Source organism: Lithobates pipiens, unplaced genomic scaffold (assembly GCF_037356315.1).
Source record: "Lithobates pipiens isolate NorthernLeopardFrog02 unplaced genomic scaffold, aLitPip1_a1.2 Scaffold_13, whole genome shotgun sequence".
NCBI classification, from domain to species: domain Eukaryota; kingdom Metazoa; phylum Chordata; class Amphibia; order Anura; family Ranidae; genus Lithobates; species Lithobates pipiens.
In genome coordinates, this window is record NW_027507718.1 from 300,181,958 (window position 1) to 300,207,384 (window position 25,427).

The window sequence follows — 25,427 nt, forward strand, 5'->3', positions numbered from 1 at the left end:
TACAGAGTGCAGAGTTCAGGGGAGCGCTGTGTACAGAGTGCAGAGTTCAGGGGAGCGCTGTGTACAGAGTGCAGAGTTCAGGGGAGCCCTGTGTATATGTCAGAAACCATGAATCAGACCGAGACAGAAGTACAGTTAAGTCGCACTTGTTTAATAATAAAAGTAAATAGAACAAACGTAGTCAAAACATAGCCAAAGTTCGGTAACTGGAACGGATAGTCAGACAATCTAGAAAGTCAGGAAGTCAGAGATAAACTTAGTGGAAAAGCAAGCATGATCTGGAGCCAGAAGGAATGTCAGCCAAGCAAGTCTTTAACAGGAACCCAGGAGATAGTCTCTGCGATGTTGACCAAGGCAAGTCTTGGTGGGCCATATGTGGCTATCAAATCTAAGTACACGCTCAGCCACCTATCAAAAGAAAAAAAAAAGTTCCAAAACAAGAAGAGGAGTTGGCAGGAAGACATAATGCAGAACGTCTACTTTAGGGTGAAGTTCCCCTTTAATAGTATATTGTGCTGAAAGTTGTCCCTCTGTCTACTCAGAAATTTGGGAGTTATACAAGGATTATTAGCAATCATTTGACCTAGGTTACTGCACTTCAAACTCTGAACCTTAAATCGTGTATTCTCTCTTTGAAGCTGGACTACATTTAGAATAAAGGAACGAATCATTGCCAGTATCACAGAAAATCGAAGAAAGTCTGCAGCTACCTCACTAGAGCTCTAGCAGCAATTTTTTTTGAGCTCCGAGAAAATGGCTTCCATAAAGCTTTCCACGGAGGACGTAACATGCAAACATAACAGAGTCATGCCCATCTGTCAAGTCGTTTATGGAAGCGCATGCGCACTAATATTCCCGCGTGACAGCTGAGGCGTCGATGCGGGAGGAGCATGCGTTCAGTTCGCGCTCTGTGATGACGTAACGGAATGCGCCCATGAAGTATGGTTCTCGCATGTGCACTGTTCTGTAGTGATAGATACAGTGAAGTTGTATGAGGAGTCAGTATGAGGGACACACCGCTATCCAACTGCGAGAGAGCGTTCCTGCTCCAGGCAATCAGCGAGCATAAGGTACGAGCAGTCATGAGCACTCCTGAGAATGCTTTTACATATATAACCCTTAACCACCTCAGCCCTGGAAGGTTTTACCCCCTTTGTGACCAGGCCATATTTTGCTATTTAGCATTGTGCGGTCATGCAACGCTGTACCCAAATGACAGTCATATTTTGTTTACACACAGAGCTTTCTTTTAGTGATATTTGATCAGCGCTGGTCTTTTTGTTATAAATAAACAAAAAAAGACATCAAAGTTTGGAATAACCCCTAATATGTTTTACTTTCTACTTATAAAACATATCCTGTAAAAAATCGAATGTCTTTATTAAAATAATTCCAATAAGTGTACATTGATTAGTTTGTGGGAAAGTCATAGCGACTACAAATTTTTATTTTTTAATACGGTCTTTTATTTTTTTTTATATATAATAATAATAATAATAAAGCATATATCCCAAGTAAATCCCAGTGTTCTGCCAATCCAGGCTGAATCCCGCAGCAGAGCCTAGTGCCTGTGTCCTGTTGAGAAATGTCCCGCATCGGATAGTTTCCGTTCTGTACGGCGCAGCACTTGCACAGTACGGAGGAGAAAGGAGACTGTGACACCGAAAGTCTCTGAACGTGAAGAGCTGTCTCCGAACACAGCGCCTGCGCAATTAATAGAACATTCTGTCACACGCTCCCGCACCTCGTGCAACTCCGCTAGGGGCGACGTGCCTACACAATGGGCAGAGCTGATTACACAACTGAAGGAGTTTTACAATGATGGCCAGAGCTGATTAGCAATTTCAATACTTTAGCCGCCCATCAGCATTGCTAAACCCAATCTTCAGTTGTGTAAACAAGCCCTGCAAAGATCTGCCCATTTGAGAAATACACTCCACGAGCATCGGGAGCGTGTGACAGAACTATTCATCGCGCAAGCGCCGTGTACAGCTCATGAACAGCTGTTCATGTTCGGAGACTTTCGGCGTCTTCTTTGTCCTCCGTACTCCACATGCCCAGTACAGTGCGGACATTGTCTGATGGGGGGACCTTTCTCATGAGAACACCGGCACTGGACTCTACAGTGCATGGCTCTACAGACAGGAAGAGGAGGGCAGCTTAGATCTTCACCTCCTCCCCGTGTCCCTCTGTGCCAATCGTGTTACTCTGAAGGGGTTGTGTGGGTGGGAATTTTGAAGCAATGTCACCGCTTGAGAACGCTTCCTGCTTTCCGTTTGCTAAAGTGCCACTTCCTTGTGCCGCAGTGATCCCTCCTTTTTTAGAACAGTGATTCTCCCCCCCACTCCTATTCCCCAAATCTCTCTCCCTAAGAGTTGGTTCCCGCTGGAGACTCCAGCTTGTGGCACAGCAATCAACTATATTTTATAGGTACAAGGAAGCCCAGGTTTTGTTTACCCTTGACCCTTAAGCCACTCCCACTATCATGTTTGACCACACCCACTTTTTGTTAATATGCAGGTCACTGTCTCCCTGAAATGTTCCTCATTCTCAAGATCAAAACTTGGGAGGTATAGTAATGGTGGTGACAGTGCAGTGGGGAACTGACATCACCATTACCACCTATACAGCGATCAGTGCTAATAATATACACTGTGATTATTATAATTACACTAGCTGGGATAGGGGGTTACCATCTTGGGATAATCAAGTGGTCAAGTGTTTGCCCAGCAAGCATTAATGTGTGTATCATGTGCTGCTTTTTACTAACAAAGGGATAGTTCCCTCTGCACAGAGCTCTGTGTTTTGTCAACACAGGGCTTTGGGCTGTGATTGGACACAGTAGGTCTAAGCCATGAATCATTGGCTGGGACTTGCTGACAAAATCCTACTCTGTCCAATCACATCGGCAGTCTTAGGGTTCCTGGAAGCACAGAGCAACGTACACTTATGTTGCTGTGCCTGCAGGATCCACCCGTCTTGATGCGGTAAACTGAACAACACTTACTTTGTTACTTCACAAAGTTTTTTATGAAAAGGCATTCTTTTAAAAATAACCCCCCCCCCCACCTTTTTTTTTTTTTTTTTTTTTTTTTTTTTTTTCTCCCCCCTCCTTCCTTTGTGGCATCTCAGTGCTGCTGATCTGCAGCCTTTGCTTGACCACTTACTGTTTACATGCATACCAGCCATGTCTGCATGCCATTTCTTCGGGTGGGTCCCTGATGGTGATAACATTGGACCATGCCTGTGTAATGTGTGTAGAAATGGTTAGTTATCAATAGGGAGACGCTCAGGCTTGTGTCTGTACACACCTCAGCTATTCCGCAGGGAGTCTGTCAAAGCCGAAAGCCAATTATAGTTAGTGGAGGCATTCCCTGCAAGCTTGTTGTCCTGTTCCATGTTCTGATATCGCTGTTTTACTAACCTGGATTATTATTCTAAATAGGAAAACTTCATTTTGTTGTGAAATATTAAAGATTCTAACTACTAGTAAGAATAAGTCCTTACATTTAAAGAGCATCTGCCATTTCCATCGTGGCAGCGCCTGTTAAAGAGGAAGTAAACCCTGATGAGTTTACTTCCTCTTTCATTCCCTGCAAAGGCAAAGCATAATGGACTACTATGCATCGCATAGTCCATTATGTGTCACTTACCTGACACAGGAGCCAGCCAAGTCACCGCTGTGCCCTGTAGTCTGGCACATCCATCTTCTCGGTGGGGTCTCGCAGCTCCGCCGCTGTCATTCGGCGAGGCCGCAATGACGTCACTCCCGAGCATGCGCACGGGAGCCGGCACGCGCGGCAGCTCCGTCATTGAAAATGCCTGTGCGCCGTAGACAGCGGTGTCTGTCTTCGGGCAAACATCTCCTAAACCGTATAGGTTTAGGAGATATTTCTTGGACCTACAGGTAAGCCTTAATCTAGGCTTACCTGTAGGTCAAAGTGTGTTGTAAGGGTTTACAACCACTTTAAGGGGCATTCGCTCAACTGCTGCTGCCATGTTTTTCACCTTGTGTCACTGCCGCATCACTAGCCCTCCCATGGAAGGTACTGTCAGTGAGTCAACAGCGGGTCATAGCAGGAGCTGCTACAGTACAGAGATGACAGTTGCTCGTTAAACATGATTTAAATCAAGCCCTTTTACTGGTGATTTAAATTGACTTAAATCAAATCCACCCTGAATGCAGCTGTCATTGATTTCTGAATGATCTCGGCAATGTGTCAAACTGATGCCATTGACACATGCCCAAGTCTGATGACACAGGCCCTTGCCTTGATTTTACACTCGCATTGACTTGTATTATAAAGCGGATGAGTCCTGACATGAACGAATGTCTTTGTACATTATCCCTAAAGGTGGCCTAAAATGGCCTAGTAGAAGCAAGTGATTCAGATGTTTTTAGTATTGGTTTCAGTGATCAGAAGTGTGGAGGTGTTTTTGTTAGAAATCATGTTTGCATTTGAGGGCTCATGCAACAGAGGTATGGGCGGACAGTACAACATAAAATACGCCTGTATTTGTGCAGCGCCCTAGTGCCCCAGGTTGTGTGCAATTCTATCCATTGGACTGTATTGACAGAATGACTTACACGGGTATACGTCTGGAAACGGTTGCACTTTCGCTTACAGGTACATGCTTATGGACATGTTCCCAAAAGTGTAAGTTTCTGATCCACTTTACAATACAAGTCAGTGCAAAGTAAGGACTTGTGTCATTGGGCTCTGTGTTGATAGTTGTAATTTATGCTGTACATCCATATACCTATATTTATGTCTCTGGGCCTCATGCATAAAATATGCCTGGCTTAAAATTCACTTTTTTTTGTTTTTTTATTATTATTCTTCCAAACCCAGGGGATTGTGTGTGTGTGTGTGTGTGTGTGTGTGTGTGTGTGTGTGTGTGTCATACAGCTGACCACAGAAGTTAATGGTTCTATACCATGTACTTCTGTAAATCTCAAGGCCTCTGTGCATTGATTTTCACTCGTCATTTCTGTGTGCATGAGGCCCAAGTATATATTTTTATCAATGTGTTATGCGGCTTTTTAATTCGTATCATGAGTTTAAATGAACATTCATTTATTGTTGCCCATTATCGGCACCTTTTTGAAGTGGTGTTAAAAATCCTGCTTGCTGCATTTTTTTTTTTTTTTTTTTTTTAATGCATATTTGGTCAGTTAAAACACATCAAAAATACACAGTGTTATGTTTTTGATGCATTTTTTTGAGTTACATGACTTATGAAAAACACACCATAAGCACAGTAAAATCACTGGCATTTTCAGCAACCATTATCGGCACAATTTTTGGCGGCTGAAATTTCAGTGCATCACTAAAGAAAACGACTCCTGGGATGTATATCATTTGCCTAGATTCCCGTGTGTGTGGTGTAATGAGCAGCTTTTTTTTAGACAGGCCATTGTGCAAAATGGTTGTTTGTAAATCTGTACAATTTCTGTAACGTGTGAGCAGCTTTGAATAAACAAGTCAATATAATCCACAGATGTCTCATTTGGATATTGTATAAACTTAAAGTGCTTTACATTTTTCTTTCTAACACTTTGCTTTGTTCATATGACCAGCGTCTTGACGGCAGACAAACCTATGATTACAGAAATATTAAAATAACTTTTGGAACAGAGTATGGCTGCTGTATCGTCGAGCTTGGGAAAACCAGGTTTGTCTTTCCTTTATTGCATATTATGCAGAATATTTTAGCATTATTACTTTATATATGTTTGGCAAACAATATGCTTCATGTAATTCCTAGATGCGCATGTTTTACACAAAACCATTAGGGAACTGCAAAAGTTAGCCCTTAAACATATTACACAGGGTACAATAAACTGGTACTAAAAAAGTAGATGCGTTTCTCATTGTAATTCATTATTTATTTATTTATTTATTGGACCACATATATATTGCGGCAGGGCGGCCTGGTTGTGCGAAACGCCGTACCTGTATATCGTTTTGTGCATGAGATGCTGTGGGTATCCACCCGCCGCACACCAGGGGAGAGCGCCGATTGCCCTACATAGAGGCAGAACAGGGATCTGCCTACATAAACAAGGCAGATCCCCATTCCGACAGGGGACAACACTGAGATCAGGAACAGCGATCTCTGTGTTGTCCTAGACCTAGTGAGTCCATCCCCAACACAGAGCACACACTGAGGGAACAATGTTAACTTCCGGACCTCCCACATCTTGCGGCAGTGGGCATTGGTTGCATGTTTCCTCATACACACGGGTTCTGGTTACTTTATTTCTCTTGGTGGGAGAGTAAAGAAAATATGCATACTGTATGTGCTGCAGAGGAGGGATGAAATAAAATAAAACTCGCTGCTTTGCCCAGGTTACATTTTCTAACTATAGAGCCAAGATTCAGCAGAGCAAAAGTAACTAAAAAAAACAAATCTTAAATTAAATATAAGATTTATAAATATTCTTGCGTTATAATTTAGTAACAAAAGTATTTGCATAAGACCAGCCATGAGAGGTTCTCGAAGTTTAAGCAATTGTAAACATTTGATTTACTTACCTGCTCTGCGCAATGATTTTGCACATAGAACTGATCCTCCCCTTTTGGGGTCCCCGCCAACACTTTTTATGCACCTTGGGGCCAATTTAAGTTGAAGTAAGCTCACCTACTGTTATTGATTGTGTGTGGAAATTGAAGGTCCTGGTGAAAACCAAATGCAGGGAAAAACGTATGGCCCAGGTTGGAATTACTCCAGGACCCCATGTTCATAGTGAATTGTGCTACAAACACAATTGAAACCGCATATATATTGACCCATGATAAATGCTTAGGCCCCCCCATTCAGACTGGCAAGGTCTAATGAGTTAGATGCTGCTGACTAGTGAGGGTGCAGACTGGAGAAAGGTTTGTCCACACACAAAGCATGCTGCTGAAATAGGAAGAGATAGCCTGGCCAATGTGGTTAGCAGGTACCTTGACTCGATTCATCCATGCCATGCTTCCAGCATGTTTTGCCCCACCCCCGGGGCTGAAATTTTTTTAAATTTGAAAAAGAAAATGACTGCAGTCACCACATCCACAAAACTAGGCTGGGTTTAGTTATTCTTTAATTGTATTATGAAAGACAATAAATGTCATTCTGCATATTTCCATACAATGAAATAACATTTTCTTCAGAGTTCTTGGACAGGTATCCTGTGAGCTTGTGGCTCCCAAGATGAACCGCCCCACTGAAGGAATTCTTTTTTTCAACCTTGAACTTACAGCTATGGCATCTCCAGCATTTGAACCAGGAAGGTAAAAACAGTGCATTCATCCAGTATATTGAGAACAAGTTTAGTTTATCTGTGGTCAAAATGTAAAATCTTACTGTTTATTCATTTCCACATGGTATTTCCATTATTTCTAGCCTACTCCGTTTTTAATCTGAACAATCTTTTAAAAAAAAAAAAAAACACTTTTTGAAAAACCATACACATTATTGATCTTTATTAAAGTGATTTTAAAAGTACAGTTTGTTATATTAAAAAAAAAAAAAAAAAAAAAAAGTCATACTTGCCTGCTGTGTGAAATGGTTTTGCACAGACTTCTCTTCTTGGGTCCCTCGTAGGGGCTCCTGGCTCCTTCCCCCTGCTGAGAGCCCACCATAGCAAGCTGCTTCCTGTGGAAGCACTCATGCAGGCTTGCTCCCGAGCTGCACTCTATTGACACACAGATCATGGCTCGGCCCCAGCCACCACTCTCTCCTCACTGGCTGTGATTGATAGATGCAGCCAATAGCTCTGAGCCTATGAAGTGAGAGAGCCACTGCTCTCATGCACAGCGTTAAATCGAGATCAGACTGGTAAGTATAAGGAGGGAGACTCGGCAAGAGCAGAACACAGGTGTGTGTTTTTTTTTGTTTTTTTCCTTGATGCAGAGAATGCATTAAGGTAAAAAAAATAAAAAATAAAAATAAAAAAATAAAACTTCTATCTTTACAACCACTTTAAACCATGGTAAAAGGACATCATTTAAAGCCTAATTCCAGGTTTTGTGTTACATTAAATGGTTGGTTTGGGACAAGCTTGCCCAAACTATTTTCCTTTACTAAGGTATGTGGCTGCTGTCAGTGCTGTAGGACCTGTATGTAGCATATACAGCGCTATGTTTCAGCAGCGTTACAGGGATTTCCTGTCCCATTCTGCTCAGCCATTCACAGGAAGTCCTGTATTTTTATGAATTAATACAAAGCTTCTTCTGATTGCTGAGGTGGGTTAATGATGTCATGGCCTTCTCTTCAGCCATTCAGGGGACGTTTCGTATTCAATTTAAAAAATAAGACTTCCCTTAAATGACTGAGCAGTGCTCAGCCCAACTTGATTTTGTTTTAGGGACAGGAAGATCTCATATCGCTGCAATTAAACACAACGCTGTATACTGTATATAGGTGAGGCTACATACAGTTTATACAGCACTGACAGCAGCAGCATCTCTTTGTAAAGGAAATTGTTTCTTTGGGCCAGCGTGATCCAAATAAACTATATAAAGTAATACAAATCTGTTATATTTGTGATTTGAAAACTCATTCATACATGGTTTTAGGCAAAGCGATAGCTTAAAAAAAAAGTTGTTTGCTTAGACTGGAACAGGGCAGAGCTTGTCACTATGCTGAATTTTCAGATCTAAAGTTGCCATTTACCAGATGGAGAATGATTCTCGGAAACCAAATATAAGGTGAACTGTATATTTGTACATCCCTGTCTAGTCATTTTGTATAAAGGGAGACTCTTCTTTTCCAATATGTGTTTAGATAAAAATGTTGAATAGCTATCAGTTTCATAGTAGAAATATTATGGTTCTGCACTGCAGTCATAAAAAAAAAATCTAGGATGGAGGGGAAGGGGGAGAGGGTGTCTTTCCTCCAATCAGCTCTTGGAGCTCTCTACTGACCTCTGACTAGTGTAATTTCAGCTGTCTGTCCCCTTCTTTCTGAACGTAGATTTAGATAAAAAAGCTTTCAGTGTGCATCAGCCCCCCTAAAACTTTTTTTTTACCTGAGGTCCTTCTCTGTCCTGAGACACAGCAGCAGTGCCATTGGCTCCCGCTGCTGTCACTCAGCTAGCCAATCAGGAGAAAGAGGGGGCAGGTCGGTGCCCTGTGTCTAAAATGGATACAGGGAGCTATGACTCGGCTTGGGTGCCCCCATAGCAAGCTGCTTGCTGTGGGGGCACTCAACAGGATGGGAGGGCCAGGATCACAGAAAAGGAACCCGAGAAGAGGAGGATCACATTTATAAGCTGTGCTAGGTACAATGTAATGTAGGTGCATGAATCAGAATTATTTTAAAGTTGGCCATATGTATCTGATTGCACATTTCTTGTTTTTTGTCAGGTGATCTCTGGATTGTACTCAATAGCATAATACTGGCTTATGACTGATTCGGTAGATAACAGTAGACAGTAAATTCAATGTGTTAATCTAGCAGATGACTCCTGGGGGCATTATAGGTCTGCTGAGAACTATGATGCAATCATTTATTTAATTTACAATATTGTAATCTCATGAAAATGCCTAGTACACACGATGATGAAATCCAAATGAAAAATGACACTTTTGGAGCGATCCTTGACAGTTCATGTGACATTATCTGAAGGAACAAGCATGAAAATGTTTCTTGTGCGATACCAGCGTAAACTATTTTCGTGTAATTTAGTATAGTATTTCTAGGGGAAAAAAATGTGTGACCAAGACCACCATGCATGCTTGGAAATGAAGAAAAGTTCCAATTCATTACATAACTTCCAAAGTTGTATTTTGTTGTTTTGAGTATTTGGGTAACTTTTAGTTACCTATTGTCTTTCGATAGAAGATCATTTGTGTGTGTGTGTGGGTGTGGGAGAGAGGGAAGCAAAGATGACTATGTCCTACTGGGTAAGCTAGTAATTTAAATTACTATTTCTTTACCTTGCTCGGGCAAAGCGCATGTTTAGGTGAAAGGGGCCTTTGGCAATATATGGTCGGCTTAAACTAACTTTTGATATTTTAGACCATCAGAACTTGTGGTGAGACTTAACAGACTACTGGAACGGTGTCTCAGGAATTCCAAGTGTATTGACACTGAGTCACTTTGTGTTCAGGCAGGAGAGAAGGTGAGTGGATTGTTACAAGTACTGTATGTATTTGTTCTATAGGTGTGTGTGTGTGTGTGTGCGCGCGCGCGCAAACCAATGCCAGAAAAAAAGCTTAAAGAAGAAGTCCAGCCTGAGCTCTTTAGGCTGGGCTTCTCCTCTGGGTCACAGGAGCGAAATTCGTTTTGCACTCCTGTGACCTGTTTTCAGCAGAGAGCAGTCTGAAGTCAGCTCTCCGCTGACATTACTGCCATCAGTCGAGGCAGCACGTCCTCCCGACTTCCAAGTGTGGATCCGCCAGCTGCCTTGATGGCAGTCTCAGCGAGCCGCTAAGGACGGCTGCTCCCCCACCCCTCCACAGCTCAGCGCACCAATGAGCGTGGAGAAGCAGAGAGGAGAGACGCTGACTGACAGTCAGCAGCTCTTCTCTCGGATCTGTGAAAACCGAGCCATCGGCAATGTTTGGTAGCTCAGTTCTCAGTGCAGAGATGGTGGGGGACAGCTGCAGCATCGGTCTGATGCTCCATCCACATAGGTAAGTATTAATCTAAAAAAAAAAAACAATACTTCTGTCTTAAATACTAGCTGTGAGGCTTTATACTTATACTTATATTATACTTTTTTTTTTTTTTTTTTTTTTTTTTTTTTTTATGGAAATCGGATAATGCCAGATATATCTAACATTTCTGGCAACAAGCTCCACGTTTTTTGTAATTTTGATTTTTCAATAGCGATGCAATCCATTGTAGATGAGCATAATTATCTTTAACCACTTGACCTCTGGAAGGTTTTCCCCCTTTCATGAGCAAGTCATTTTTTGCTATTTGGCACCGAGCTCCTGTAACTGACAATTGCATCGTCATGCTACAATGTACCCAAATTTAAATTTTTATATAATAATTTTTATTTTTTTCACACTAATAGAGCTTTCTTTCAGGGGTATTTGATTACCACTCATGATTTAATACTTTTATTTATTTAAAAAATAAAATAAAATGAACCAAGACTGAACATTTTGAAAACATTTTCTACTTTGTTATTAAACATATCCAGTAAAATCTAATTTACTCAAACATTTAGGCCAAACTGTATTCTACCTGACTTTGTTAGTTAGAATTTTTTTATAAAAATCCCAATAAGTGAGTATTGATTGGTTTGTGTGGAAGTTATAGTATCTACAAACTATGGATATATACCGATGCACCAATGCCACTCTTTTGACACAGAGTGCCGATATCCATTACCGATACCTATTGCGTACGAAGAGGGGGGGGTTTGGGAGGTGGTGGGGAGTTGTTGTTTTGGGAGCCGGGTGGTGGGAGGGGAGGGATAAGTGAGGGCAAGGTAGTTCAGGGTGGGTTGAAATGGGGATTGTGGGGTGGGAGAGTTTAGATGCAAAAAGCTGTGATCGCTGGGGGGGGGGGGGAGGATGGGGATAGGAGGGTTATTGGGAGACATGGGGGCAGAGGTGACAGCTGGTAGAAGGAAGGAGAAGACGACAGGCAGACGTGACTGCGGACATGGTACAGGAGACAGTCAGGGACTGCAGGCATTTTGCAGCAAGGAAACAACGCTTGTGGGCTGTTATGTTGGACGGGCCTGCCCCTAGAGATTCCAATGGGAGGAGGTGGCGGGGAAGGCACTGTCCGGAGGGGAGGAGGAGGCGGTCCGCACGCAAGCGACATCACTTCTGGTATCTGAGCATTTTCACGAGTACCAATACTCGTGAAAATGGCTAGTATCGGTGCATCCCTAAAATAAATATATTATATATTTTATTTTTCTCAGTACTGATGGCCTATCTAATTTCTTGAGGCCATTAAAATGGTACAAATACCCCAGATGACCCTTTTTTGGAAAGTAGAAAATGCCAAGGTATTTAGTAAGAGGCATGGTAAGTTGGTGGTGGGGTTTTTTTTTTTTTTTTTTTCATACTGTCACAGTGCAGTACAGCTTTATCGTATGACTGATGTGGTGGTGATCAGGGATACTGACTGGTGCGACAGTATGTTTAACAAAAGAAGATTATTTTTTTTTTATGATGATTGTAACCGTAATGTTTTCAGCTGTCATGAATGAGTTACACTCATAACAGCTGTGATTTATTAGTGATCTTTGATTGGATGCAGCTAATTGCATGGTACAGGGTGCTGTGATTGGCTCAAGTCCGATGTGAGCTGTGGGCCAATCACATCATCACTCAATCAGAAATACAGCCGTTATTAATGAAATGCATTCATAACAGCTGTTTCCTATTGACTGATGCTGTGATTCGCCCACAGCTTTGCCTTCGGCAGCCAGGTGCTGGGATCCGCAGTCTGTTTCCAGGGGACACAGAAGCCGTCGGAGCAGCGTGATGCATGCCTCTTACCCGAAACAGGCTGGATGACTAATATGTACGTAATCCAGACTGGTGCCGGCTGTCCATAGTAAATGTACTGTGGGCGGTCGGCAAGTGGTTAATTGTGCTTGAAACATTCCCAACAAATTAAGGATCGTTTCTTTTTTTCTTACCGGTAGAAAAGAGACATTTGCAACTCCTGGCCAAATATATTATCCAAATGCATAAGGAAGATGACAGGTTGTTAGGTGCTTTTATAAAAGCCTATGAAAATAGGTAGCATTTTATTCTGCCAGAATTTGTCAGAAAAAAATGTCTGTAATGTATGCATGTTTTATGTGCAATTGGTGCTTGAGCCTTAATGCATTCTACTGGCCAGAATATATATTTATCTTGGCCATTGAATACATATACATGCTTATGCATGTGTTTTTTTTTTTTTTTTTTTCTCTGCTCAAAAGCCCCTCTCAGAAGGTGCCTTTTTGGTGCGGGTGTTTTTTATATTATAATATATATATATATATATATATATATATATATATATATATATATATATATATATATATATATATATATATATATATATATATATATATATATATATATAATATTTTTTTTGTAAAGCAGAAAACCTGTTTGTTTTAAAAGTTTCTTGTTTTGTACTCTTTCTACTGCAGGTGTGGCAGGTTCGTGTTGATTTAAACCTACTAAATCATGAAGGTAACATAATTGATGCAGCAAGCATAGCAGCTATTGCAGCACTTTGTCACTTCCGAAGGCCAGACGTATCTGTCCAAGGAGAAGAGGTCACTGTGGTGGGTTTCACTTTTATACTATACAATTTTACAGTGTGTGTGTTATATCGTATATGTAAACATAACTCAACTTGCATATCCGCAAGTTAAGTCAGACACAGATTGCTGCATATTGTTTAGTGATTTCTTATAAAATCTCAGTATGAAGTATCAGCACTTGAGTTTCTGGAGCTGCCCAGCCAGTAGGAGTGTCTCACTTATTGTTGCTTTTCAATTATTCACCTATTATTTTTTTTTTATATATTAAAGTGGTATCAAACTCAAAAGCAAACGTTTAATATATTGCAGCTTACCAATTCTTAGACGTGATGTCTGCATTAGTTTTCTTTTTTAGGCATCCTTTCTTCTGTTTCATTGGTGATGTGGCCAGTAAGTGTTATTTTTCAACAGAACAAGCTCTGTTCCAGATGTATCAGTTTACAGGAATGAGACAAACTATTTACCACAAGGGTGCTTACAATAAGCTTTTATTTATTAAAAAATGTATCTCAAAAGGAAAGGAAATGCCTCCCTCTTCTGCAGCTCATGTATTTTCTTTTCTTTTCAATCCCCCACCATGAGAAAAAAAGTAACAAGTAGCTGTTTGTATGAGGAATCATGCAAACGATTCCCTTCCTCCTATGTGCTTGGTAAGGCAGCAGTGCTGTTAACAGGGGTGGGGGGGACCTTTCCTAACCCTGTGTGATCCAATGACTAGAGTTACACAGAGCTTACAGAGGGACTTCCTTCCTTGCCCTTTCTGGGTTTGTAGAAGGAAGGCAAGTATGCACTACTCTTGGGCTCAGTGTTATTTAAATCATTTTGCTTTGGCCTTCATGGGTAAAGTGCAGGTTTGTTTTAGAAATAAGAAATAACTTTTTGGATGAGCTTAGTCATGGTTGGGTTCTATTTAAGCTGTTTTCTATGTGTAATTAAAATCATGTTTTGTATTTTGTTTTTTTTGTTTCCCTTATTTTGATTAGTATCCCCTAGAAGAACGGGAACCTGTTCCACTGAGCATTCATCACATGCCCATTTGTGTCAGCTTTGCCTTTTTCCAGCAAGGGTAGGAAATAGAAGACTAGAAAATACATCCTTGTATGTTCTTTTATATTGGGCCCACTTAAAACTTTGTTTCTGATTTAAAAAGTGTGTGTGCTTTTGTGGTTCTCTGCAATTTATGTTCCAATAGTCATATTTTGACTTGGCTCTTTAAAGAGGGATTCCACCAAAAAAAAAAATATTAAAAGCCAGCAGCTATAAATACTACAGCTGCTGACTTTTAATAAATGGACACTCACCTGTCCCGGGTTCCAGCGATGCCGAGGCCGATCGATCTCTCGGCTGCTGCAGTCACCATTCTAGGTGAGTGAATCAGGAAGTGAAGCGAATCGGCTTCACTTGCCGGTTCCCTACTGCGCATGCGCGAGCCGCGCCGCGCAATAGGAAATCTCCGCGCTGTCACTGGGACCCGTGTGTGTCCCAGCAGATAGCAGGGCAGGAAATGGCGTAGACTCCCACGGGAGTCTATGCCCGGAAGTGGGTGAAAATACCTGTCTTGGACAGGGATCTCCACCCCCCCCTCCCCCCTGAAAGGTGTCAATTGTGACACCGGAGGGGGGGGAGGGATCCGATCAGCGGAGGTTCCACTTTACGGTGGAATCCCGCTTTAACCTATGCCTTGGTGTTTATAAATGGACCCCTAAAGTTTAATAAACCACTTACAGGAGAGAAGATACCCCTATCCACTCTCTGTTATACGCCACAAGGCTACTCCATACCACACCACGGTTTTATGCCCTATTCATAAAATGTAGGCCATGATGTGGATTTTTCTTTTAAAGCAGTAGTAAACCACTGGAAAAAAAAACCTGCAAGACAAATCATAATATGCTAGTATGCATATCGCATACTAGCACATTATATAGTACCTTAGAACAAAGCCCCGCAGTGCTTCGGTCACCACTGAGGGAGCTGACATGTTCTCTCTGCGTTTCTCCTCAGGGTTTGCGGGCTCCGGTGCTTGTGTGTGGGACTTCTCTGTTCCGGCAAGGAGCTCTGAAGTTCCAGCACGATCTGCCGGACCTTCAGAGTGCATGCGCCTCTGATGTCTGCAGCTGCATGCAGGGTGAATATCTCCTAAATGGTGCAGGTTTAGGAGATATTCATTTTTACCTACAGGTAAGCCTTTATTAAAGGCTTACCTGTAGGTAATAATGACCAAGGTGGGGTATACAACCACTTAAATTTGTTTTATAAATGTGCTTGGTTTAGTTATAACTGAGATAAGCCTTTACTGCTGCTTTTTAAACACTCTTCAGGCCGCGTACACACGCGGGGACTGTCTGCCGAAACTAAGTTCATCAAACAGTCCGCTCAAACTTTTGAATGAACGAACACGCCCACACACGGCACTTTTTGAGCGGACAAATACGGCAAACTAAGTTCGTCGTACTAAGTCCGCGCAACTTTTGAAATGAACGGACTCGCCCACACACGAGGCAACAGTCCGCTCATTTCGAGCGCGTGTCAAGGTGGGCGGGGCCCGCGAAAAAAATCGGCGTGGGGGTCCCCCCAAAGTACACAACAGACCCTTGTACGAGCACGCTACCCGGCCAGCCAGGAAAGGGGGGCGAGCGAGCGCCCCCCCCCCCCCCTCCTGAGCCGTACCAGGCCGCGTGCCCTCAACAAGGGTGCCTTGCCCCCCCACCCCAAAGCACCTTGTCCCCATGTTGATGAGGACAAGGGCCTCTTCCCGACAACCCTGGCCGTTGGTTGTCGGGGTCTGCGGGCAGGGGGCTTATCGGAATCCAGGAGGCAGCGGCGGCGACGACAGCGGCGACAGAAGACCGGGCCACCGCCTGTAAAAGAGCTATAAGAAGGCGCGGTGGCCCGGCAGAAGAACCGAAGAGAGGGACAAGACCCCCGAAGTCGGGAGAAGAGGCCGGCGGCGGGGAGGAAGAAAGCCGGACTCCTCCGCTAGCAAAAGAGCTACAAGAAGATAGCGGAGGAGTCCGGCGAGAAGACCCCCGAAGACGGAAGACCCCCGGAGCTGTGCAATAAAATATTTTATCTCGTGTGTTGTTTTTTTTTGGGTACTTTTATTTTACAGGTGAATGGGTAGGGGTACATTGTACCCCATACTCATTCACATAGGGTGGGGGGCCGGTATCCGGGGGCCCCCTTATTAAAGGGGGCTCCTGGATTCCGATAAGCCCCCCGCCCGCAGACCCCGACTACCAACGGCCGGGGTTGTCGGGAAGAGGCCCTTGTCCTCATCAACATGGGGACAAGGTGCTTTGGGGTGGGGGGGCCGCGCGGCCCCCCCTTCCCCAAGGCACCCCCCATGTTGAGGGCACGCGGCCTGGTACGGCTCAGGAGGGGGGGGCGCTCGCTCGCCCCCCTTTCCTGGCCGGCCGGGTAGCGTGCTCGGACAAGGGTCTGTTGTGGGCTGTGGGGGGACCCCCACGCCGATTTTTTTTTCGGCGTTGGTGTTCCCCTTTAAGTCCATTCCAGGCGGCGGAGCCCGCGACGTCTCCGTCGCGGCCCCCGCCCACCTTGACACGCGCTCGAAATGAGCAGACTTTTCTCCGGGCGGGAACAGTCCGCTCATTTCGAAAGTACAGCGGACTGGCCCACACACGGGCGGACTGTCCGCTCAAACCAAGTTTCAGCGGACAGTTTTTCGGGATTTCCGAAAAACTTTGTTCGTCAAACTGTCCGCTGAAAGCCCACACACGAGCGGACTGTCCGCTGAAACACTGTTCAGCGGACAAAGTTGAGCGAACAGTCCCCGCGTGTGTACGCGGCCTTAGGCTCTTGGTTATGATAGAGTATGTAAGTATGGCCACACAACATTTTTGTGCAGAATATATAATGTGTATGTATAAAGTTAGGAATGTGTGTGTGTGTGTGTGTGTCACAGGCTCAATTTTCCTACCTTCGTCTCTGTATGCCACCAGAATAAAAATTTTAAACAAAAGACCCGAATAAATTTTAAGTGCAGACTTTCAGCTTCAATTCCAGGGGTTGAACATAAATATCAATTACAAATTTTAGGAACTGCAACCCGCCCCCCATTTTCAGGGGCTCAAATGTAATTGGATAAATGAATATAAATTATAAATGTTCATGTTTTTAATATTTTGTTGAGAATCTTTTACTGGCAATAATTACCTGAAGTCTGGAACCCATGGACTGGATTTCCTCCTTTCTGATGCTTGACCATGATACAGCTTTTGATTCAATTGTCCAATTACTTTTGGCCCCTTTGAAAAAGGGGGAATGACGATTAAGAGCTGTAATTCCTAAATTCTTCCTCTGATTTTTGGATGTACACACCCTCAAATTTAAACCCGAATGTGCTTTTTCAGCCCATATCCATTATATAACGATAGCCTGAATGTTTTGGTAAATGCAGTACCTAGAAAAAAACAAACCAAATTGTGTGTGTGTGTGTATATGTATGTATGTGTGTACATGCATACATGCATACATGCATGCATACATACATACATACATACATACATAAACATTTTTTTTTTTTTTTTTTTGCACATATAAAACTGGGTCAGAAGTTTCCTGAGCTATTGCTAAGAATAGCAATGAAGTTTTTTTTCTATATATTGCAAATATTTGTAGTTATGTTGGCTAAATATGTAACGATTTTTGAGTTAATTTTCATTTAATTTTGCAAATAGTACATATTTATTGGTGGATCCCAGTGAACGTGAGGAACGGGTCATGGATGGCCTTCTAGTGATCGCAATGAACAAGCACAGAGAGATTTGTACTATCCAATCAAGTGGGGGAATCATGCTGCTAAAAGAACAGGTGATACCTATATGTTCAATGATCTTGCATCCTTCGGTAGGCTGGTTGATTTGAAGTACAAGTTCACCTTTTTTTTTTTTTTTCTTTTTTTTCCAAATATAAATTTTATTTATTTAAAACAATGCCCAACATGGGCGTATACATAACATAAAACATATAAGTGGGATACATGGGGGGGGGGGGGGGGAGGGGAAGTGCATAGTGAGTTTGTTACAGAGATCGAGGGAGAGGCAGATATACCGTACATACTTCACATTATATACTTAACATGAGTCTATGTAAGATCAAATTCAATGCTTAGTCTGGTTACCACTGCCTACTTGAGCAGAAAATCTGCGTGAAGACAAGTTCACCTTTTTCACAAAAAACAATGCACATTTTTTGCAGGTAAAAAAAATGTGCATTTTATTTTTTGTTGCAGGAGCCTGTAAAGCATTGCACCAGCGGTCAGCAGATGCTAATTCTGGTATAAAACTGCTGAACACCATGTTCTCGTTGGGCTATGTAATGTAAATCATCCTAATCCTTGTGGTTTCCTGGAGCTATGGGGGAAAATAAATAGTGCTTGGTAAATGTCGTGGTCAGGCTTGGCTAAATATTGTATCTATTTTAAATCTATGCAAGATAGAAGACTTAAAACACATGTTAGCTCTTCCCTTCCTTTTTTATCTGCGGGCATAAGGAGGCATAATCAATATACGTGCTTTGACATTGGGTTATGGGGAGGAAGTTGCCTATATGTGCTTCCCAGCCCCCCCTCCTTTTTTTTTTTTTTTTTTTTTTTTTTTTTTTTGTTAGGGAGGAAGGGGCTTGTACATGCGGTGCATGAAGAAGAGGCTCATATATGTACTATTGCATGAGGAAGAGGCTCGTATATGTGCTCTTAAACAGGGACACGGGGAGAAGGGCCCATGTGTGTGTGCGCTTTTTTTACATAGTGGCATGGAAAGGACCCATATATGTGTGATTATACAAGGGCACATTGGAAAGATTGGAAAGAAGGGGCTCATATGTGTGCTTTCACACAAGAGCATGTTCCTATAGAAGTGGCCTATAAATGCGTGCTTTTACATGGGGAGGCAGGGGCCCATTTTGTGTCTCATTGTACATCAGGGACATAAGGAGAGATGGCCAAATGTTTGCTTTTGGATGGAGAGGAAGCTGCCCATATATGTGTACTTTTTCACAAAGGAAAGGGGTTTATACATATGTATACATTTTCTTGGGAACACGGGAAGGAAGGGGCCGTGTGTGTGTGTGTTTACACCGGATATAAGGGCATGTATTTGTGTATATACAGAAATGATATACAGTATGTGTGCTTTTTACGCAGGGGCATGGAGGGTAATGTGTACTTATACAAGGCGCGTCATTGCTGTATGTGTGGCTTACAGGATAGGGCAGATGAACTGGTTGCATGGGAGGAGGGGGCATAGATGCCATAAGTGCAGTTACACAGAAGGGCATATATGCCCTTACAGAGTGAGGGCCTAAAAGAAGCACATGTCTGTTAAGCAAAAAGCTGAGAGGAGGCATTTGCATTCAAGGTTGAGGCTCTCATGCTTCTACATGTAATTTTGATACTGAAAAAAAATATCCTTGAATTTTGGGTACCCAACTATAATAATACCTCAAGACTATTAGGAAAATAATATTGGCAATAATGCATTGCAACCTGTATAAAAGGGAACAAAAAGTAGGTCCTATTTGTAATCCAGATGTGATGGTTTTACATGTGTGCATCTTATAACATAAATGTGAATACCATGGCATGGCGTGCAGGCACATCTGCACATCAAGTTACCAAATGGCCATACCAGTCACATGCCGTGATCTCATGTCTGTGAGGGCTTTTAGTGTCATACTGTTTCTCAAACAGGTTCTGAGGTGCAGCAAAATAGCTGGCGTTAAGGTGGCTGAGATTACGGAACTGATTCAGAAAGCCCTGGAGAATGACCGAAAGGCCAGGTGAGCCAAGACTTGCAGTGGAGATAACACCTGAATGGTGGTGTGCATGTCATTCCTTATGGTTTTTATGTTTTTACAGAAAGGAAGGTGGTAAATTTGGATTTGCAGAGTCTCTTCCAGATCAGAAAATAACTGCTCTAAAGGTGGAAAAAATCCCTGTAGATACTAAAGATGTAGAGAACAAAGCTGAAGAAATCATTTGTAAATCGGAGCCTCCATCAACTGTGTATCCTTTCTAACAAATATTTAATTTGGACATGTATACTCTTAAAAAATAAGTAGGGAAAAGGGGACTTGTCACTAAATGCTCCATTTTTATAAAAGAGTGATATGGTCTAACTGCTGCTTCCAAAAAAAAGAAATTTAAAGATTAATGATGTACTTGGTGGTCTTGCATGCTACTAGAATAAATGTGTTTTAGAAATCATTGATACGCCCAAATTCTCCTTCAGTCACTGACTTATGCTTTATGCTCTATTATGCAGAAATACTGAAAAGCCCTTCACCACAGTTGTAATGGTCTGTATAATGCATGCCCATTTAATGTGAGTCTACCAACTTATGACCCTCTGATTCCCCCTATGGGGGTGAAGACTGTTGACCCAGTTCTGGAGACCTGACCTTCTCCGCTGCCCAGTCTTGTACCACCCCTCTTAGTGATATGCAAGAGTCTCTGAGAGCCTGAGAGGACCATGCCATTGGACAGCTCACTGTGTGTCCACCTCAGCTAGGTGATGATGTGGACATGCAAAAAATGGCCCTTCCAGTCTGCAGTCCAGAAGACCTAGGTTTCACACTTGACTGAATTTAAATAAAGATTTGGGGCTTTGAGATTTTTATTTTTCTTTCGTCCTGGGGTGGGTTAGGGTATTGTTTTGAAGGGAGGGGCAGGGCTTTTTTTTTTTTTTTTTCAGGAGGAACTTGGTGGAACTCGGTTCCACCACCTCTTGCAATCACTTGTAAACACAGAAGTGACAGCTCTGCACTCTGTGTGTAACCCCCATGAACTCTGCACTCTGTATTGCAATCCTGATATTTAATGCCCCTTTAAGACCCTTCTACTGTTTGTGAAATATGACCACACCCACTATTTGATGTGATTTGGAGGCTGTGTGTGGGGAGGGGTTTTGGGGGGTCGCCGTTGAGTTCCAGTACCTATTGTTTGAGGGAAAAAAAGCCCTGGGTTGGGGTGCAGAATAAGCTGAACATTCCCACAGTACTGTGTAATGTAAGCAACGTGGCTTGAGGGCTCCAGATTTCTCAAATTTGAAAAGGGAGTTGACCTCTGCCTGTCACAACAATGCCAGGGTTGAGAGATATTCTCGCTGGGATCCAGGAAAGTAGCAAAGACTTGCCTTGGGATCAAACTCCCTCAACCCAACTCTACTTGAAATGGATAACCATAGCATTTATTTCAGAGAGCGAGTTATTCTTCTTAGCTTTTTTTCACCCAGCAATGGAAAACCGGTTGTTTGGGCTGCTGGCACTGCTCAGATTGGAGAGGGCGCTGGAAATGCATGGGGAGAGTTGGAGGAATCAGAAGAAGAAGAGGAGGATGACGACGATGAAGCAGTCCTGTTAATAGAGAGTAACACTGTCACTGCAGGGGCTACAAAGAAAAATTCAAAAGGTGAGTTATTGAATTATTGGTCAAGATCCTAGTGTGATTTGCAAGTGGAGAAGTGTATAGGAGCTGTTCTGATGTTATATATAATCTGAAGGTGAAGACCGGATGCTATGCATTCCTGTTCAATATTCACTGTTTTGTTGCATGAGCTACTGTATATGTGTAAAATAAGTGAAATGGCTAGTATGTTTGTTAGGGCTGGGGAAAAAAATCGATTTAAATCTTGAATTGAGTTGAGAGGTCAAATCGCTTAAAAATTTCAGCAAATTGATTTTTTTATAATATTTATTTTTTGGACTGGCGCCGACACCGCGCCAGTCCTGACCGGCTGCGGGCAGGAGTTTTTAGGCAAGGCTGCAGTTTCGCCTAAACTCCTGCCCGCAGCTTCTTAAAGAGGAAGTAAACCCTGATGGGTTTACTTCCTCTTTCATTCCCTGCAAAGGCAAAGCATAATGGACTACTATGCATCGCTTAGTGTCGCTTACCTGACACGAGCCAGCGATGTCACCGCTGTAGCCCGTGGCTGTCATTCAGCGGAGCCGCGATGACGTCGCTCCCGCGCATGCGCGCGGGAGCCGACACGCGCGGCAGCTCCATTGTTAGAAATGCCGTGCTCAGTGCGTCTGCGCGCTGCTGTCTACGGCGCATGCGCCGTAGACAGCGGTGCCTGTCTTCGGGCAAATATCTCCTAAACCGTATAGGTTTAGGAGATATTTCTTGGACCTACAGGTAAGCCTTAATCTAGGGTCCCGCCAGTATTGTAGCACCTCGGATCTATATGGCTCAGAGATCCTAGAGTCTGCTAGCCAAAACCTGGACAGCCTCCACAAGCTGTCCCCCGTGCCGTGGACACGCACAGCTTTAAAGCAAGAGGAGCATGGTCTGATATGCCCCGGGGGAGGATATAGCTTTCCTGAACCCTAGAAAGCACAGCGTATGCAGGTCAGCCCCATGGTCACGTACCGTATCTTCGGTCTGAGAGACCCTCTGCTCCACCTCAGTCATTTGGCCACGGAAGGTATAAAAGTCTTTCCTAATAAATTCCATGTTGGCCTGTATATGGTCCACTTTGTCCGTCAGGGTGGTGATAGCCTGTATTCATGAAAGTGTCCCTTTTCCCCAAAAGTTGCGTTTAAAACACCACTGCACAATACCGCGTGACATAATATTGCAACAATCGCCATTTTATTCTCTAGGTTCTCTGCAAAAAAAAATGTTTGGGGATTCTAAAATTTTCTAGCAAAAAATAGAGATTTTAACACCAAATGTCAGAAATGGGCTTAGTCATGAAAGGGTTAACCTTATTGTTGCTAAATGTTCACTGTGTATTGATTTTATGCTGTATTGCAGATGTTGTCATGGTATCTGACGATAGTGAAGAGGAGGAAGTGATTATACTACAACCTGGGGCACAATGAAAAAGGTATCATTGTCATTCGTGTTATAAAGCGCTGTGCAAACTGTTGGTGCTATATAAATCCTGTATGCTAACTATAGATGACCCAACTTTTTTTTATTTTTTTATTTTGCCTACACCTATCCCATCAAGTATTAATGTGGTTGCTGGTATTTTACCTCTGTGTACGCTGCAATCCTATATGTAAACGTGACGTTTTGAAATCGAGTGACATCTTGGCCTACCTGCTGTGATTGCCGCGTTACATTCCTTGTGGCATAAAGCTTGTAGTTGTCATTCTCTTCTCTCCAAAGGTCCTAAATCTTATGAGCTCATAAAAATGCAGTGCTGACCTGTGTGTTCAGGCCATCCTCTCTGCCGTTTTATAAATACTGTAGCTATTAGAGCAGGAGTATGGACTTGGGGTTATCATGGTTGCTTAAATTACCCATCCTTGACCCTGGAGTGTGCACAGGGCAGAGGTTAAAGTTCACTGGCTGCAAGCTTATTTAGGACCAGTGGGGAAAAAAAATGATGGCAGTTTCAACAATTCCATTCATTGACTGCCATCCTTTAATTCCATTTTGTACCTTCTTTATTTTGATAAGCAGCATTGCCCTTTTTTTTGAGAGAGTTCAAATGTAGTCACTTGTCACAGATAAGCCTGTTTAAAAAAAACATGAACTACATTGAGCCATACTGGGCTGCTTTTTCTTCTAGGAACAGCTTAGCTGCTGCAGCCTCCGGAGGGGGCAGTGAGTCTACAAGCAAGATGTCCAAACGTAAGAAGAAAAATACTCCCTGACGTCCACAAGGCAACAATCTTGCCCATGTAGCCAAATACTGGCCATAATATATTGCTGAGAACTGTGCAACACATGGAAAAACAGTTTGGATGTCTGTTTCCTAGAGGAGTTATCCTTTTATTTTACTTTTGTGAAAAGACACAGGAGGGCGCAGACACTCGGTGCATTACCACCACCAAATTGTATTCAATGCAAGAGCCCAAACATGAGAAGGTACAAGCCTTTTGATTCTTGGCTCCAGCTTCAGGCAATGCCATTGTTGCTGTAGTTGGAAACTGACGCATTTTGAGGGACGTTCCCCCTTCCTTAAAACTGACCCAACCTGATACAGTTTCACAATTTTAGAGTGAGTTGAGTCTTGAAACTCACATTTTGGGAGTATCTTTTTGGGTCTTGTATTTAACCAACAACAAACCTGTATGTCACTGGACTTTAGATGGTTATACTGGGATGATGCCTGCAGCTTTTTTTAGAGCCGGCGGTCGGTTCTCGTGTAAAAGCAATCCTAGCAGCTTGGATTGCTTTTACAAGGTGCGTGAGGGGACGCCTGTCCCATCCCGTCAACAGTGCCATTTTTAAATAAAAAAAAACACTGATCTTGTTGTTTTTGAATGCTTTTAAGGGCAGAGGAGGGATTTGGGGTCTTATAGACCTGAGATTTCTCCATAAAGAGTACCTTTCACATGCCTATTGCTGTCACAAGGATGTTTACATTCCTTTTTGACAGCAATAAAAGATTAAAAAATAAATTCTAATAAAATGTCACGCAAACGTACCCTTTCGCAAAGGTAAATGTGCGCGTCGGTCACACATGCACACACTCCCACACATGTGATATCACTGCGAATATCAGATCATGGGCAGTAAATCTAGCACCAGGCCTCCTCTAAGTCTAAAGTTGTAACACGTAAAGGCTTTTAAAGCGTCGCTTATGGATAATGGCATACATTCTATTTGTTGCCATTGGAAGGGGCGTGTGCAATTTAAAGTGTCACATGTTTTGGTATCTTTACTCGATGTAACCTTCTTTTAGATCTTACAAAAAGGGGTTTGAGAAACTTCTGCCCAAATAATCTGTGACAGAAAAAAAATTGCAAAACCCACCAATTTTATTCTCTAGGGCCTCTGCTTTAAAAAAAAAAAAAAATTATAATAATAATAATTATATATAATATGTGCATTAGACATTTGCGCCATCCTGTGTATTTTCACAGGAGTGTCTGGATTTTCCCAGCTTGAGGAGGGCAGCATCGGATGTAGGACTGAGTGAGCGCTGAAGTGTTATTACGACAAGAATTGCTGTTGCTATTGCCTATCTTGTAATTTTTCTGTAAATATCTTTACATTGTGGCTTTTTTTTTAAATAAAAGGAATGTAAAAAAAATAAAGGCTCTAGGAATTAAAGAACTTCAAAGAACTGTGTAAAGTGCTTATATTGCTGTCTGGACATGGCAGTGAGCATTACAGACATTTCCTATAGGTCAGAATTGCAACAGATGCTAAGAACTGTGTGAGTTAGGTTAAAATGCCCCAGTAATGATCTCTGTCTGCTGGCACTTGGATTGTTGTCCT

General features: G+C 42.6%; 1 protein-coding gene across 1 annotated transcript; it reads left to right on the top strand.

Moving 5' to 3' along the window:
• The first annotated feature begins 896 nt into the window (after positions 1–896).
• EXOSC9 (exosome component 9) lies at positions 897–25,273 on the top strand. Its single transcript, XM_077476836.1, has 12 exons — positions 897–1,070; positions 5,582–5,676; positions 7,158–7,277; positions 10,009–10,111; positions 13,109–13,246; positions 14,209–14,291; positions 17,926–18,058; positions 19,938–20,026; positions 20,106–20,252; positions 21,481–21,656; positions 23,004–23,076; positions 23,770–25,273. The coding sequence occupies exons 1-11, from the start codon at positions 1,005–1,007 to the stop codon at positions 23,069–23,071; spliced, it is 1,218 nt and encodes a 405-aa protein (XP_077332962.1). The 5' UTR covers positions 897–1,004; the 3' UTR covers positions 23,072–23,076; positions 23,770–25,273.
• The last annotated feature ends 154 nt before the right edge of the window (positions 25,274–25,427 follow it).

Coding starts and splice junctions, on each gene's coding strand:
- EXOSC9 (XM_077476836.1), top strand. CDS start 1,005: ATGAGGGACACACCGCTATCCAACTGCGAGAGAGCGTTCCTGCTCCAG. Junction 13,247..14,208: donor AAGGAGAAGAGGTCACTGTG/GTGGGTTTCACT, acceptor TATTTTGATTAG/TATCCCCTAGAAGAACGGGA. Junction 18,059..19,937: donor TCATGCTGCTAAAAGAACAG/GTGATACCTATA, acceptor TTTCTCAAACAG/GTTCTGAGGTGCAGCAAAAT.